The following is a 16548-nucleotide window of genomic DNA, read 5'->3' as shown; positions in this document are numbered from 1 at the left end:
TTGCTTACCTGTCTACCCCAGTTCTGAAATAATCAAAATCCATTTGTTTTGGGGGTATGGTTTTCCCAGAAAACATAGCTTTCTTTTAGCTCTTCATTATAGCCCTCCCACCCTGACTGCTTCCCTCCCACAGCACTGCTGCCAACACCCCTCCTCCCAAGAGATGAATGTTTCATTTCACTGCAGACTGTAATACAGTAAAGTTTCAGCACCTGCTGCATATTCATCACAAGGCAGCATGTTCTAATCACACCTCACCCTCCCTAAATGCTGTAACAAAATAAATATATAATGTATATAACAGGGAGATGGTGATGTAGGTTGGAGGAGCTGGACAGAGATGGTCACTCAGGGGGTTGGGTAAGAGCTTAGAGACAAATCCAGCCAATCCTCGGGTGACATCAGAGGATGATGTGGTGTTTACAGAGAGAGGGAGGAGTCGGGGAGCTGAAGACAATACACATTGTGTACTTCTATTTTCTATTTCCTGTCAGGGATGAATCATGCGAAAAGCTGCAGAAGCCAGGGTTATTAGTGATAGCGCCAGATAGCCTGTTGTCTTTGTGTGCACTCACGAGCATGAAAGCAAATAAAAAAGATTTATGCAATTTTGGATGAGCGCTGTGGCATTTCTTTTCATCTCATTTGAATACACACTATTAGTGATAACATTATATTATTAAGTTATATATTTTGGGGGAGAGGGTTTTATTTAAATACAATTTTCTGATGCCAGCATACATCTTTAAGCCAAATTTATTTCCCTCCCACTGCACTTCTTGATTATTACCCCTCCTACAATGGGAGGGAGATAGATTTGGCTGAATTCCCAGCTAGAGTGTCCTGTACACATGAACAGGAAGACTGTTAAAGGATGCACACCAGACAGGACGTTGGGCTAAAGACAGCAGAAAGTTTGCTTAAAAATAAGAATGAAATCAAAGTCCACGGAAATAAAAGGTAGTAAAAAAAATTTCTATTTATATAGCAGCATTTTCCGTAGTACTTTACAATTCTAAGGGTACATATACATATACAAGAATTGGACAATAAAAAATTACCCAAAAAGTGGCCTGAGGGTCCTTCTTGCAAGAGCTTAAAAGTCTAAAACTATAATTTGCCTTTATATTTATATATTAGTTTTAAATAGGTTTAAAGTGACTCAAGGAATAAAAATACACCTGTAGTATTAATCATGTGGTCAGTGGTGGTGGGGTGTCTAGAGGGAATACTCATCTGATTAATCAGCATTAAAAGTTTTGAAATATTATGCTAAGGTGTGATTTTAGCTGAGGATATGTTCACATACATTGGTGTTTCATTGTGTTAACACAATGAGGGACGGCTGGAGGGCAGTTCAATAATTAACTACTACAATGAAACGATGCAGCACTTTAATGAAATTATCAATTACTGCAACGAATGATGCATTTACATTGCATTAGGCTGTGTTCACAGATGCAGTAAGTATTGAAGACATTAAAGAAGCACTCCGTTGTTGTTTTTACCATCGATGATTGGTGTCCCGCAGTGAGGCTTCATTCCAGTCCTTGATCGCCGCTTAGATCATGCTGGTACCCACGTGACCTCTTCAGCTCCAGCTCCGCAGCTCAGGAGGCCGGAAGTCATTATCTCCAATGCATCTCTAATGGCCCTATTCCACGGGCCGTCTAGAGGAGCAAACGAGCGCTCTCAGCGCTCGCTTGCTCCTTGTTCCCCGCTCGCTGCCGCCGCTATTCAATGCGGCTGCAGCGAGCGGGTAAGTGCGGGAGGGGAGACGGGGAGCTGTGGGGGGGCTGCCCGGGTGATCGCTGATGGTCCGGGCAGCCCATAGGATATAGCAGCGTCTGCAGCCGATGTTCCTATTCAACGGAGCGACTGCAGCAAATCGTTGCTGTATCAATCGCTTGTTTTTCAACATGTTGAAAAACAAGCGACTGCAGCGATCAGCCGACATGAACGATGTCGGCTGATTGTTGCACTCTATTCCATGGGACGATTATCGTCCGTAGCGGCCGATATCGGCCGAATACGGACGATATTCGTTCCGTGGAATAGGGCCTTAAGAGAGCACCCTCATGGTGATTCATTGGAGACCCTGACTTCTGGCCTTCAATAGACTTGTTGAAAGAAGAGGGGTCAGAATAGCAGTGACATCACCGCCAGCGGGATCCCGGTGGTCAGAATAGCTGTGATGTCACCGCCAGCGGGATCCCGGTGGTCAGAATAGCAGTGACATCACCGCCAGCGGGATCCCGGTGATCAGAATAGCAGTGATATCACCGCCAGCGGGATCCCGGTGGTCAGAATAGCAGTGACATCACCGCCAGCGGGATCCCGGTGGTCAGAATAGCAGTGACATCACCGCCAGCGGGATCCTGGTGGTCAGAATAGCAGTGACATCACCGCCAGCGGGATCCTGGTGGTCAGAATAGCAGTGACATCACCGCCAGCGGGATCCTGGTGGTCAGAATAGCAGTGACATCACCACCAGTGGGATCCTGGTGGTCAGAATAGCAGTGACATCACCGCCAGCGGGATCCTGGTGGTCAGAATAGCAGTGACATCACCGCCAGCGGGATCCCGGTGATCAGAATAGCAGTGATATCACCGCCAGCGGGATCCCGGTGGTCAGAATAGCAGTGACATCACCGCCAGCGGGATCCCGGTGGTCAGAATAGCAGTGACATCACCGCCAGCGGGATCCCGGTGGTCAGAATAGCAGTGACATCACCGCCAGCGGGATCCTGGTGGTCAGAATAGCAGTGACATCACCGCCAGCGGGATCCTGGTGGTCAGAATAGCAGTGACATCACCGCCAGCGGGATCCTGGTGGTCAGAATAGCAGTGACATCACCACCAGTGGGATTCTGGTGGTCAGGGGCGTAGCTAATGTCTCCTGGGCCCTGGTGCGAGAGGCCAACTTGCCCCCCCCCCCTCCTTTCACGACCAAGTGATGCTATTGGTGTATGTGTGTGTGTGTGTGTATATATATATATATATATATATATATATATATATATACACACCAAGACAGATATTACCAATAACACCAGCATATTGGAAGAGAAAGTATTATCACCGTACATATTAACGCCATAATGTTACCGACCAAATCCTGTATACTGAGACCAATATTACCAGTATATAGGAAGGAAACCTTGCTGCCACACAACAACCACTACCATCACCACCATATTGTTACTGCCCAAATCCAGTATACTAAATCACCTCATCCAGTCATATAGAGGTGGCCCCAGCTCTACACAGGCTCTATACACCATATACATTACAGTGCAGTTATATCAGGTGACTCACAGGAGACGTCTTCTCTGATCGGAGTTCTTTCCTTTTCATCTTCTCCATCCGTCCTGGGCCATTATGAGAACTTCTCCGAGCCACGAATCCACAGAATCTGCCAGACAGACATATTAGTCTCTTCACACTGGCACATCCTCATCTCTCTACAAACTGCACTTCTTTATTGGCCTCTTTACACCCTCATTTAGTGGGTAGACCTGACTCTATGTGACCCCCTAATAATATATGCCCCCCTCTGTGTATTCTCACTCCCCCTATGTTGCCCCCCTAAATAGATGGCCCCTCTCCCCCCATGTTGCCCTCCTTATAGATGGCCCCCTCTCCCCCCACCCTCCCTTTATAGATTGCCCCCTCTCCCCCCATGTTGCCCTCCCTTATAGATGGCCTCCTCTCCCCCCTCCATATAGATGGCCCCCTCTACCCCCTCCCTTATAGATGGTCTCCTCTCCCACTCCCTTATAGATGGCCTCCTCTCCCCCTCCCTTATAGATGGCCTCCTCTCCCCCTCCCTTATAGATGGCCTCCTCTCCCCCTCCTTATAGATGGCCTCCTCTACCCCCTCCCTTATAGATGGCCTCCTCTCCCCCTCCTTATAGATGGCCTCCTCTACCCCCTCCCTTATAGATGGCCCCCTCTCTCCTCACCCTCCCTTATGGATGGTCCCCTCTTTCCCCCCCTCCCTTATAGATGGTCCCCTTTCCCCCTCCCTTATAGACGGTCCCTCTTCCCCCCCCCTTATAGATGCCCCCCCTCATAGATGGCCCCTCTTTCCCCCCACCCTCATAGATGGTCCCTCTTCCCCCCCTCATAGATGCCCCCCCTAATAGATGTCCCCCCTTTCCCCCCGCCCCTCATAGATGGTCCCTCTCCCCCCCCTCATAGATGCCCCCCCTCATAGATGGCCCCCTCTTTCCCCCCACCCTCATAGATGGCCCCCTCTTTCCCCCCACCCTCATAGATGGCCCCTTCTTCCCCCCACCCTCATAGATGGTCCCCTCTTTCCCCCCACCCTCATAGATGCCGCCCTCCTTCCCCCCACCCTCATAGATGCCCCCTCTTTCCCCCCACCCTGCAGGCTGATAAAAAAACAAAACTTAACTCACCTGACAACGCGCTCCCACGTTGATCCTCACTCCTTCGGTCTGTCCCCGGCTGCTGCGCGTCTTATCCCCGGCAGCGCGCGCATCCCAGAGCTCCCTGCGCACCGGAACCGGAAGTCCGGGCCCAAGGCGCGCAGGGAGCTCTGGGATGCGCGCGCTGTCGGGGATAAGATGTGACACCCCCGGCAGCCGCGCAGCAGCCGGGGGAAGACAGAGCCGGACTCTTGTGACCGCAAGCAAAACAATGCTTGCGGTCAGAAGAGTGATTGATCGGGGGGGCCCCGCGGGCCCCCCTTCGTGGTGGGCCCGGTCGCAGCGGCGACCGCCGCGACCGCGGTAGCTACGCCACTGCTGGTGGTCATTATTGGTATTTGTGCCAGCCTGCAGCCGGGGAAGAATTAAAAAACAGACTGCTGCTTTAACGGTAATTTTTACTTTAATAACAGAAAATGTTCAAAAAGAAATTGAAAAAGTCATTGGTTCAGCTGAGCCTCAGGTGGTGCACCGCCAACACATGCCATACACCGACGCTGTTATCCATGAGATTCAGAGATTCGCAAATATCCTGCCATCTAACTTGCCACATCAGACAGCTCAAGATGTCACCCTGAAGGGCTTCTTCATACCTAAGGTAAGTAGTAAAATTTGTGATGCCTGGTATGTCTTGATTTGGTGACATATAACCTATGGTGGTCTTTAGAAATAAGAGGCCCTTAAGATGACTGACCCCAGTCACAGTTCCCTTGAGAGTTGGATTTTAAGCAATAATACTGAATAAAAGTCCCTGAATAAGCTTTTGAGTACTTTAATGCTGCAGTCACGCGTTCCATGTTTCACCATCTTTTATTGTTACTAGTAAAGATATATGCAATCCAGATAGGTTAAACTCTGCTGTAGAGGATGCCCAAAGACTTAAAGGGGTATTCCCCCCAAAAGCAAAAAAAATGTAATGCCCCCAAACCTAGTTATTCTTACTCACCAAGTCCCCCCGAGTATTTTGAGCCGCAATGCTTATGTCTGATGATGAAGTAGCAGAGCTGAGATGGTGATGGCGTAGCAGAACTGAGATGATTATGGCGGCGTAGCAGAGCTGAGATGGTGATGGCATAGCAGAGCTGAGATGGTGAGACGGTGTAGCAGAGCTGAGATGGTGATGGCATAGCAGAGCTGAGATGGTGATGGCATAGCAGAGCTGAGATGGTGGGACGGTGCAGCCGCAGTGACCGCATGCGACGAGGGTCAGTGAGGCGCGGGCGACCGGGACGGGAAAAATTGATGGACCGGAGGGGGGGGGGGATTAGCTGCAGGCGAGCGCCCAGCAGCTGCATGTGACGGGGGTCAGTGAGGCGCGGGCGACCGGGGGGGGGGGGGAAACAATTGATGGACCGGAGGGGGGGGGGATTAGCTCTCAGCAATTGACGGACGGACGGGGGGGGGGGGTTTGCGGGCAAGCGCCCAGCAGCAGCAGGTGACGGGGGACAGTGAGCCGCGGAACCGCCGGTAAGCGCCGCTGGTAAGCACCGCGAGCAATTGATGGACTGGGGGCGCTTACCGGCGGGGGGGGGGGGTGTTGGGGGAGCTGCCGGGAAGCGCCGCGGGCGTGCGGCTCTGAACAATTGATGGCCGGGGGGGGGATGGGGGTGCCGCCGGTAAGCGCCGCGGGCGAGCAGCTCGGAGCAATTGACGGAGGGGGAGAGGGAGGGGTGACGGGTCACAGTCAGAGGGTGAGCTCTGGGGCTGGGGGGAGGCACACTGTACCGGTGACTGCTGTTAGAGAAGGAGACAGTGACAGCTGCACTGATTGATCACTGTCTCCCTCTCTAGCAGCAGCCACCGTCCTCCTTCACTTCGGTTTGGCTGGGATAGAAGCGCTAACCCGGCCCATTGAAGAGAAGGAGGACACGTGATGCCATCTCGGAGGGTGCGGGCCAGGAGCAGGGAGCGTGTCGGAGTGGACTGAGAGCTGATGATTCTATGCAATCCGTGGGGGTGGGGGCACCTAGATAACAGCAAAACTGTGCAGAATCCTTAATAACTTTATATTGAAAAGATGGAAAGCTACGGGTGGGCAATGTATTAATGCAAAAATAATTTTGGGGGGAATACCCCTTTAACTAACTGCAGTGTAGACTTTACTCACAGTTAGGTGTAGCCCTCTTCTCTAATGTTGACATGGAAGCCACAGACACGAAGTCTGGCTAGAAAACCACAAACAGTTATGTCTTGTAGAAGAGTCCTTGCCCAGTTGTATTTCCTCTTCTATCTTGCCAATTTCCTACTCCGCACAATGCCATGATCACCGCATTGTCATCCCAAATCTGTCTTAGGTGTACAGTATATAGCAACTGAAACAGGATTTTGGTGCTTTTGTAACATACACAACTTTGGTTTCTTGCTTTTAGCAGTTGTTGCTGTGACTAACTAGGCCTCCGGTTTTTCACAGGGTGGTTTCTTTGATTACCAAAGAGAATAGTTTTGTAGAGATAAGCGAACCATGCAGGGAGGCCGTGAGGCACCCTAGGAGTACGCACGCAGCGCGAAAACGGCGTCTACCCTCATTGGATAGCTGAATCACATGACCTCGAATATTTAAGACTTCCGCCTCTTGACAGCAGATGCGCTTTCAACCTAGTCAGGGAGAGATCTTCAAGCAGGGAGAGAGAGGTTTTATTTGCGTTTGGGTTAGGCAGGATTACTACAGAACCCAAAAGTCCTTTTCAGGGCTAATATCCAGCGAAAAAGTCATCTCTGCATTTAAAGCCCTTCTCAGTGCTAAGAAATAGATGATATAACATCAGCATCAGCAGCAGGTGTATTCATTCCAGTACCCTGTGTGTACAAGTGACTTATAGTGTCCCTGGTTTAGCCCACTAAGAGCACGTTAACGTTATACATACTGTTCCAGTAGCCCACCTGATATATACTTTATCAGTAGCCCAGTAAAAGGCACGTGATACATATTGTTCCAGTAGCCCACAAAAAGGCACGTCATACATACAGTAATGTTCGTACAGCATGATGCATGATACGCGCAAAAAACATGACGCTCTACAAACGCACATTGGAATCATGTGTGTAACGCTGCGCAAAAAATACGAATGAAATGTGTGAACATTGACGTAAAGCGTTAGCAAATATTTCACTACTTGCTCATCTCTATAGTTTTGCATATTTTGTACAGTACTATAACCAGAGCTGCCATCGGGGCAGGATAGATGGTATTACTGTCAAAGACTCAACTCACTGATTACCAACCAGTTGTAGGGGACCATTTCATAGATAACTTGGTTTCCAGCACAGGCCCAAATCACTTTTCTGCTCCTGAATGGTACAGTTAAATTATATATTCCCTTTCATCTCAAAATGAGTGAATGTTTGAGAAGATGTAGAACTTCTCAGGTCCCCACCAAACATATACAACTGGGTATGAGACAAATATAACAGATTTCAAGGGCCCCGACCATTTGTGCGTATGATGCCTAGATATAATTGATGGTGGTCTTTCCCTATTGACTTCCAATCTTGTCAGTTTTAATAGAAATAATTAATGAATTTCCAAATCTTTGCAGGGGACTCCGATAATTCCATCCCTGACCTCTGTCCTACGAGACACCAAATACTTCAAGAAGCCAGATGAGTTTTACCCTCAACATTTTCTGGACTCTGATGGACATTTTGTCAAAAATGAGGCCTTTATACCATTTTCTGCTGGTGAGTAACATCAAAGAAAAGTTAATTGGACACATGAAGCACTTAAAAGGGGCAACCTGCCACCAGATGCCATAATGGACCAATACTGAGATTTTCTCCGTTCTCCTTTCTGTAGGGAAGAGAAGTTGTGCTGGAGAGAACTTGGCTAAGATGGAGCTTTTCCTCTTCTTTACAAAGCTGCTACAGAACTTTACATTCAAGGCTCCTCCTGGGGCAAAGCTGGATCTCACCGCTGACGTTGGCTTCACCTCAACCCCACAGAAGCATCAGATCTGTGCAATTCCTCGCAAATAATGGACAGTTTTCCCAGTGCTTCCCCAATGTATACATTTCCTTTATGGCTTTGTCTGTAACATCAGTAAATAAATAAAAAAAACTAGACCAAATTGTGTGGGCAATCAGGCACATTGTTTCTTAGGCTATGTTCACACAGTTTCATGTCCACACACTGTTTTCATAATGCTTATTCTGTTAGTCCCATGGCAGGCTTGAGTTTTTCTAACTTGCATTTGGGTAGTGGTTTCATCATAGGCTACCATCTTTTCAGTCTCACAGCAGACAAACTCAATTATACCTGGTAGCTCTGTCCTCCTTGATGAATATATATCCATCTTATCATCTCTCTTGGGATCAGGAGGAAATTTTTATACTTTAGAGAAGATTAGTTATATTAGTCTAAAATTTGCTTACTGTGACTCTTTTAAGGTAATTTCAACTCTATTATTAGATCTCTTATATTGACCCGGGCCACCGTTATCAGACGAAAGTACAAAACCTACTGAACACAACCTCCCAAATCTGAGGTACCTGGAATCACAGCATGTCAAGGTTTTGGCTGATATTATCAGGACATTATACATACTACTTATTTAACTAGATTTGTCCCCTCCTTTTTGTTATTACTTTTTGTAGGTGACAATTGATTTAAACAGAAGTCACCAAATTGTTGTACACGACTGCTATTTTTTCTGAGATTTATTCTTATTCTGAATGATCAAAGTGAAGTTTTAGAACTCAAAGAACTGTGTTCATCCTCTAGTATCCGTGTAACTTTTTTACGTTCTTAGGGTATATGCACAGACAGATAACTTGCAGTGGATTCTGTGTGCGCTCCCAATAATCCTCCGCAAGTTATCTGCGTGATTTCTGTACTGTGCATATACCCTTAAAATTCCGCAGCTCGCCCCCGCTCATGGCCGCACGCATCTCCGCTGGTCCCATAGGCTTCATTCTATGGTTTGGCAGATTCCGCCTTCCGCCCAAAGAATTAACCCACTCGTTCTTCAGGTGGACGCCAAAATCTGCCAAACCATAGAATGAAGCTTATGGGACCAGAGGAGATGCGCGGGGGCAAGTTGCGGAATCCACGGCGGGTGATCTGCCGGGATTCCATAGTGTGGACATACCCTTACAAAGGGAACTCGGCTCACCTTTCTCTATTAGACTGACATTAGAACTGGAGTCACCTTTTGCTGCTTTTTTTTATATATGTCCTTTTTATAATTAAAGGGGTACTACAGCAAAAAAATGCTTTCAAATCAACTGGTGTCGGAAAGTGCTAGAGATGTGTAATCTACTTCTGTTTAGAAATCTCCAGTCTTCCAATATTTATCAGCAGCTGTACGTCCTGCAGGAAGTGGTCTGACACTGTTCTCTCTGCTGCCACCTCTGTCCATGTCAGGAACTGTCCAGAGCATGTAACGCCTGGAGTCGTGGATCCACTGAACCGTCACTAGCGATGGCACTAACCTCACCAGGGAGCAGAGTCTAAGGGGCCGCTAGTTTCCTCCAGAGCCCGCCACATCCCGGCGGGATGGGCTTGCTGCGGCAGGCGACCCCCAGGTCGCTACCCCTGGCTTGGTTGCTAGTGACGACAGGCGAGGCGTGGCAGGAGCAGTAGGCAGGAGTAGTGCAGGCAGAGGGTCTGTAGGCGTAATCTCAGGTGGCAGACAGTACTCAGGAACAATAGGAAGGCAGCGGACAGGGACTAGGGACCGGGTCAGCGGACAGGAACAAGGACTGAGGTCAGGAACAACAGGGAGCTGGGTCTAACACTATGGGAAGCATGTAGAGGCTCCAACACGAGGGACAGGGCATGCTGGGATTTATAGGGAGTGATTGGTGCAAACCTCCAATTAGGGGCGGACTGACCCTTTAAATCTGAGACAGCCGGCGCGTGCGCTCTAGGAGGCAGGGACGCGCACGCCGGCTGGTACAGACAAAGACAGGAGCGGGGCGAGGTAAGGCGTTCCCCCCCCCCCCCACCCGGGCCGACTTGGTAGCAGCGCCAGGTCCCTGCACATGGCCCCCGGCGGCTGCATGGGGCGGGGAGAGGTTGCCCGGAGCACGGAACGCCGCCGCGGCCCTGACAGTACCCCCCCCTTTAGCCTCCCCCTCTTTCTTGCCTGCAGGAACCTCTTGATGAGATCTTGGTCCAGGATGTAAGTCTCGGGTTCCCAGGACCTCTCCTCAGGACCAAATCCTCTCCAGTCTACCAGAAAGAAACGTCTTCCTCTGACAGTCTTCATAGCCAGGAGATCCTTCACAACATTGACATCGTCTGAGATGGCTTGTGGAGGAGAGATGGCAGACTTACTTGAGAAACGGTTGAAGACCACTGGTTTTAAGAGGGATACGTGAAAAGAGTTCAGGATCCGCATGGTAGGGGGCAGGCGAAGTTTGTAGGTAACTGGGTTGATACGTTCCTGCACCGCAAAAGGTTCAAGGAATTGGGGCCCCAACTTGTAGCTGGGAATCTTGAATTGGATGTATTTGGCCGAAAGCCAAACCTTGCCGCCAAGAGAGAAGTTAGGAGCAGGTCTTCTTCTCTTGTCCGCCTGGACCTTCATGCGGTCGGATGCCTTGAGTAAAGACTGTCTTGTCTGACTCCAGATAGATTGAAGATCTGTCAACAGTTCTTCGACGGCAGGAACCTCGGAGGATGAAGCGAGAGGCAGAGGAGGACGAGGTTGACGACCATAGACAACATAGAAAGGAGATTTGCCTGAGGAAGTAGGGTCCAGATGATTGTAAGAAAACTGCCCACGGAAGCAGACTGGACCAGTTGTCCTGGCGTGCAGAAACGAAGTGTCGCAAATAGTTACCTAGAATCTGATTGACCCTCTCCACTTGCCCGTTGGTCTGGGGGTGATAGGCAGAAGAGAAGTCCAGTTTCACTTGGAGTAGTGAACAGAGAGCACGCCAGAATTTGGAGATGAATTGAGAGCCTCTGTCCGACACGATGTGAAGGGGAAGGCCGTGTAAGCGGAAGATATGCTGGAAGAACAGCTGGGCCAGACGAGGAGAGGATGGTAATCCCGGAAGAGCCACAAAATGAGACATCTTGGAGAAGCGGTCAGTGACCACCCAAATGACTGTGTTTCCCGCAGATGGAAGCAAATCTGTGACAAAGTCTATGCCTATGTGGCACCAGGGACGGCTTGGAACTGGTAAGGGCTGTAATAGGCCGGCAGGCCTTAGTCGAGAGGACTTTTTTTTGGCACAGATGGTACAGGAAGTCACAAAGTCCTTGACATCTTGGAAAAGGCGGGGCCACCAGTAGTGGCGGGAGATCAGCTGCCCGGTCTTTTGGACTCCAGGGTGCCCGGCCACCAATCAGGAATGTCCCCACTTCAGAATCCTTCTTCGAAGCGCAGGGCAAACATAAGTCTTTCCGGGGGGTACTCCCTGAAGAGTCGAAGTGGCGACTGGCATCAGACGATCGGGAGGTATGATGTGGCGAGGAGAGTCCTCTTGTCCCATGACATCAGATGCTCGGGAGAGAGCATCGGCTTTCACTTTCTTCTCAGCCGGACGAAAATGGATAGCGAAGTTGAAACGTGAAAAGAAAAGCGACCACCTGGCCTACCGGGGATTGAGGCGTTGGGCCGATTGGAGGTAGAGAAGGTTTTTGTGGTCCATGTAGATGTTGACCAGATGCCTAGCCCCGTTTAGGAGATGACTCCACTCCTCCAGTGCCAACTTAATCGCCAAGAGTTCACGGTCGCCAATAGTATAGTTCCTCTCGGCAGGGGAGAAAGTCTTTGAGAAGAACCCACAGGTTCTGGTCTTGCCTGATGCGTCCTTTTGCGAGCAGACGGCTCCAGCACCCACTGAAGATGCGTCGACCTCAAGTGAAAACGGCTTGGTGGCATCCGGGCGGACTAGAGCAGGAGCAGAGGTAAAGGCTGACTTTAGGCTAGTGAAGGCTTGCTCGGCCTCAGGTGGCCAATGCCTGGGATCCGCCTTCTTCTTAGTGAGAGCCACGATGGGTGCGACCAGGGTAGAGAAATGTGGGATGAACTGCCGATAGTAGTTGGCAAATCCTAGGAGGCGTTGGATAGCTCTGAGTCCCACAGGACGTGGCCACTGGAGAACAGCTGAGAGTTTGGCTGGATCCATCTGTAGACCTCGATTGGAGACAATATATCCTAGAAACGGAAGGCTGCGCTGATGGAAAACGCACTTCTCCAGCTTGGCGTACAAATGATTGGCCCGTAGTCTTCGTAGAACCTGACGTACTTGTGTCACGTGAGTCTGCTGGTCAGGGGAGAAGATCAGAATGTCGTCAAGATAGACGATGATGCAGACATAGAGGAAGTCACGGAATATGTCGTTGATGAATTCCTGGAAGACCACTGGGGCATTGCATAGGCCGAATGGCATGACCAGGTATTCATAGTGCCCATCTCTGGTGTTAAAAGCGGTCTTCCATTCGTCTCCTTCATGAATACGGATTAAATTGTACGCTCCCCTGAGATCCAGCTTGGAGAAGATCCTGGCTCCACGGAGACGGTCGAATTCTTCAGGGATAAGCGGAAGAGGATATCGGTTCTTGACAGTCACCTTATTTAGGCCCCGGTAGTCTATGCATGGGTGGAGAGAACAGTTCTTATTCTGCACAAAGAAGAATCCTGCGCCAGCAGGGGACGTGAATTTGCGGATGAAACCCTTCTGTAAGTTCTCCCGGATGTAAGAGGACATGGCCTCAGTCTCTGGTACGAAAAGAGGGTACACCCGACCTCGTGGAGGAGAAGTTCCAGGAAGGAGGTCTATGGGACAATCGTACGTCCGGTGAGGGGTAGAGAGTCCGCCTCTTTGGCAGAAAAGACGTCAGCCAAGTCTTGGTATTCTGCCGGTAGGGCGGGTAGAGGCTTGACAGAGTCAGGTGACGTCATAGAGCACTTGGGCTGAGGAGACTTCAGACACCGGTTTGGACAGTCCAGACCCCAACTGAGAATCTCCCCGGTTCTCCAGTCTAGCTTAGGGGTATGTAATTGCAGCCAGGGGAGACCCAGCAGGATGTCGGAAGAGGAATGGCGCAAGACGTAGAAGGAGATCTTCTCCTGATGTAAAGCACCCACCTGGAGGACAAGGAGTGCAGTCTGGTAGTGCACAGCTTCGGTAAGAGTCTCGCCCGTGACCGAGGAAGCCGCCATTTTTGGACCAACGTAGCTGCAATGAAACTGCCTGCAGACCCAGAGTCGATGAAGGCAGTAGTTTGGTGAGTGTGTCCTGAGGGTGTCTGGATGGAGACTGGCATAGACAACCTTGGAGAGGTGGCATTCACACCTAGGGAGGCCTCTCCTTCTGGACCTAGGTGCAAGCGTTTCCCGGACGCTGAGGACGTTGGAGACAACTCTGCCGGAAGTGATCAGAGCCACCGCAATAGAGGCAGAGATTCAGCTCCAGTCGGCGAGCTCTCTCATCTGAGGTCAGGCGAGCTTGTTCTACCTGCATGGGAACTTCAGGAGTTGACTGGGGTACTGGCGTGACTGGATTCTGGAAAACCGGTGCCAGCCGGTTATGGCGACGGGGCAAACTTAGTCGTCGTTCTTGCCGGACCTCCTCCTCTCTCTCGGAAAACCGGTTGTCGTCTCTGGTAGCCAGTAGAATGAGATCGTTCAAGGAGGTAGGAAGGTCTTGGGCGGAGAGAATGTCTTTCACCCGACTGGACAGGCCCTTCTTGAAGGTGGCTATTAGAGCGGCCTCATTCCAGTCTAATTCTGCTGCCAGGGTGAGGAACTGGAGGGCGTAGTCGCCAACAGAGGAACTCCCTTGAGAGAGATTGAGGAGAGCAGTCTCAGCCGAAGATGCACGGGCAGGTTCCTCAAAGACGGAGTGAAACTCGGCCAGGAAGGTTCGGAGACTGTCAGCAACAGGGTCATCTCGGTCCCACAGCGGCGTGGCCCAAGCCAGAGCTCTACCCTGCAATAGGCTGATGATGAAAGCCACTTTAGAGCGCTCGGTGGGAAACTGACTACTTAAAGAGTTCAATATGCATGGTGCATTGAGTCAGGAATCCTCTGCACAACTTGGGATCGCCTCCGTATTTACTCGGGAGAGCCAGTCGAAGTCTCGAAGAGGCTGCAGGAGGTGATGAGCGCTGGGCTGTAGTATGCTGCTGTAAAGCGGCCGTCAGTTACTGGATCTGCTGCGACTGTTGCTGGATTTGTTGAGCCTGTTGGGCGACCACTCTGGCTACGTCACGGATATCAGGCCCCTTGCCAGGATCCATGGTTGGAGCCTACTGTAAGGCCTGGAGTCGTGGATCCACTGAACCGTCACTAGCGATGGCACTAACCTCACCAGGGAGCGGAGTCTAAGGGGCCGCTGGATGGGCTTGCTGCGGCAGGCGACCCCCAGGTCGCTACCCCTGGCTTGGTTGCTAGTGACGGCAGGCGAGGCGTGGCAGGAGCAGTAGGCAGGAAATTGTGCAGGCAGAGGTCTGTAGGCGTAATCGCAGGTGGTACACAGTATTCAGGAACAATAGGAAGGCAGCGGACAGGGACTAGGGACCGGGTCAGCGGACAGGAACAAGGAACAAAGACTGAGGTCAGGAACAACAGGGAGCTGGGACAAACGCTATGGGAAGCATGTAGAGGCTCCAAAAAGAGGGACAGGGCATGCTGGGATTTATAGGGAGTGATTGGTGCAAACCTCCAATTAGGGGCGGACTGGCCTTTTAAATCTGAGACAGCCGGCGCACGCGCGCCCTAGGAGACGGGGACGCGCAGCCCGGAGCACGGGACACCGCTGCGGCCGTGACAGAGCAGTAGAAAATCCCCATAGAAAACCTTTCCTACTCTCCAGACTGGAAAGAATACAGCCCTTCCTGCACGACAAACAGTAGCACTTTCTGGCACAGGTTGATTTGAAAGAATTGTTTCCCCTGGAGTACCCCTTTAACAGAATAAGGAGCATCAACACTGCAAATGGTCTGTCAGACGCCATATTCCTTCCCATGCTTCCTAAAACATTCAATGGAAAATGCCACAATGCTTAAATGGATACTGTATGAATTCTCAAAAAAAAAAAAAAAACTTCCAGAAGGCACAAACATTTCCAGTAGCCTTTTAGCCAATGTTCACACAAAGTTTAAAGGGAACCTGTCACCCAGGAGAGCGACGCTCAACCCACCCCACTCCCCGATACTTACCCCTCCTGCCGGTCCCGTCACCAAGGAAACAACGCAGCACCTCTTTGTGCTCATTATGCAAATGACCAAAAATGAGTCCAATGTCCCTAAGAAATCACTGGAGCAGTGACATCATACTCATCTCTGCTCATTTGCATAATGAGCATGAAGAGGTGCCGCGTTGTATGTTCAGTGACGGGAGTGGGACCAGCAGTATCGGGGGCTCTATGAGTAGTTAGGGTGCGTTCGGCCCCCCTCTCCTGGTTTCCTTTACTAATACCAAAATAAAACCATAATTTTGGGTAAAAAATACAGCTGTATGGGCATAAAAACAAGAAATATGTTTATTATTTATGACCAGCTTTGTCGCCTATTCACACATGGCTTTATTTTCACTTCTGTAAAATGCTAAGAAAGCGACAAACTGAACAATAAGTAAAAACTAAGGCCATATTTTAAAACCAATCGTAAAAGTTGAAAACCATTGCTGTGAAATTGTCTTCAGTCTGCGGGATGCCATCACATTTCCCATTTAGTTGTGAAGGGTTAACAATTGTTTTGATATTCCGTACGTGTCTCATAATATTTCGTTAATAATATTTCGTTTATCACATAGCTCCTGATGAAGTGAGCGAAACGTACGTCGGGCTGCTGTGCTGGACGGGGGGTAGGACCTCAGTGGTGGTTTGTGGCATTGATAGTATATATGGCATAAGTGTATAATCCGGGTATACTATGGTGGGCTGACTATTATATCCACCTACCTATATATTATACCATTGCACCACCTGGCCAACTGTGCTACGTCCAGCAAATGACAATGACTTTATATAGGAATTTGGAAAGATAAGTTCAGGTTTAGTGAACAGCCCAGCCCAATACTGTCACCACAGTGTGCTGGAGCCAGTCATCCTAAACAGCTTTTTTTTTTGGCCCCTACAGGTTTTGTTGGAAAGATGCTCCATACAACCACTGCCCGGTTCCTGCATATGGCGCCGG

At 50.0% G+C, this 16548-nt stretch overlaps 1 protein-coding gene across 4 annotated transcripts in view; it reads left to right on the top strand.

The window, feature by feature from the left end:
• Window positions 1-8511, top strand: part of LOC138796017 (cytochrome P450 2K6-like) — a 55928-nt gene extending 47417 nt beyond the window's left edge. For all 4 annotated transcript variants that reach the window (XM_069975886.1, XM_069975888.1, XM_069975887.1 and 1 more), the window contains 3 exons: window positions 4868-5052; window positions 7991-8132; window positions 8248-8511. In XM_069975886.1, coding sequence (XP_069831987.1) covers window positions 4868-5052; window positions 7991-8132; window positions 8248-8426 — 506 coding nt within the window. In that variant the 3' untranslated portion in view covers window positions 8427-8511. The remainder of the gene's footprint in view (window positions 1-4867; window positions 5053-7990; window positions 8133-8247) is intronic.
• Window positions 8512-16548: the final 8037 nt, after the last annotated feature.

Source organism: Dendropsophus ebraccatus, chromosome 6 (genome assembly GCF_027789765.1).
Source record: "Dendropsophus ebraccatus isolate aDenEbr1 chromosome 6, aDenEbr1.pat, whole genome shotgun sequence".
NCBI lineage: Eukaryota > Metazoa > Chordata > Amphibia > Anura > Hylidae > Dendropsophus > Dendropsophus ebraccatus.
The sequence above is the reverse complement of the archived record's forward strand: the minus strand, read 5'-3'. Positions and strand labels throughout refer to the sequence as shown.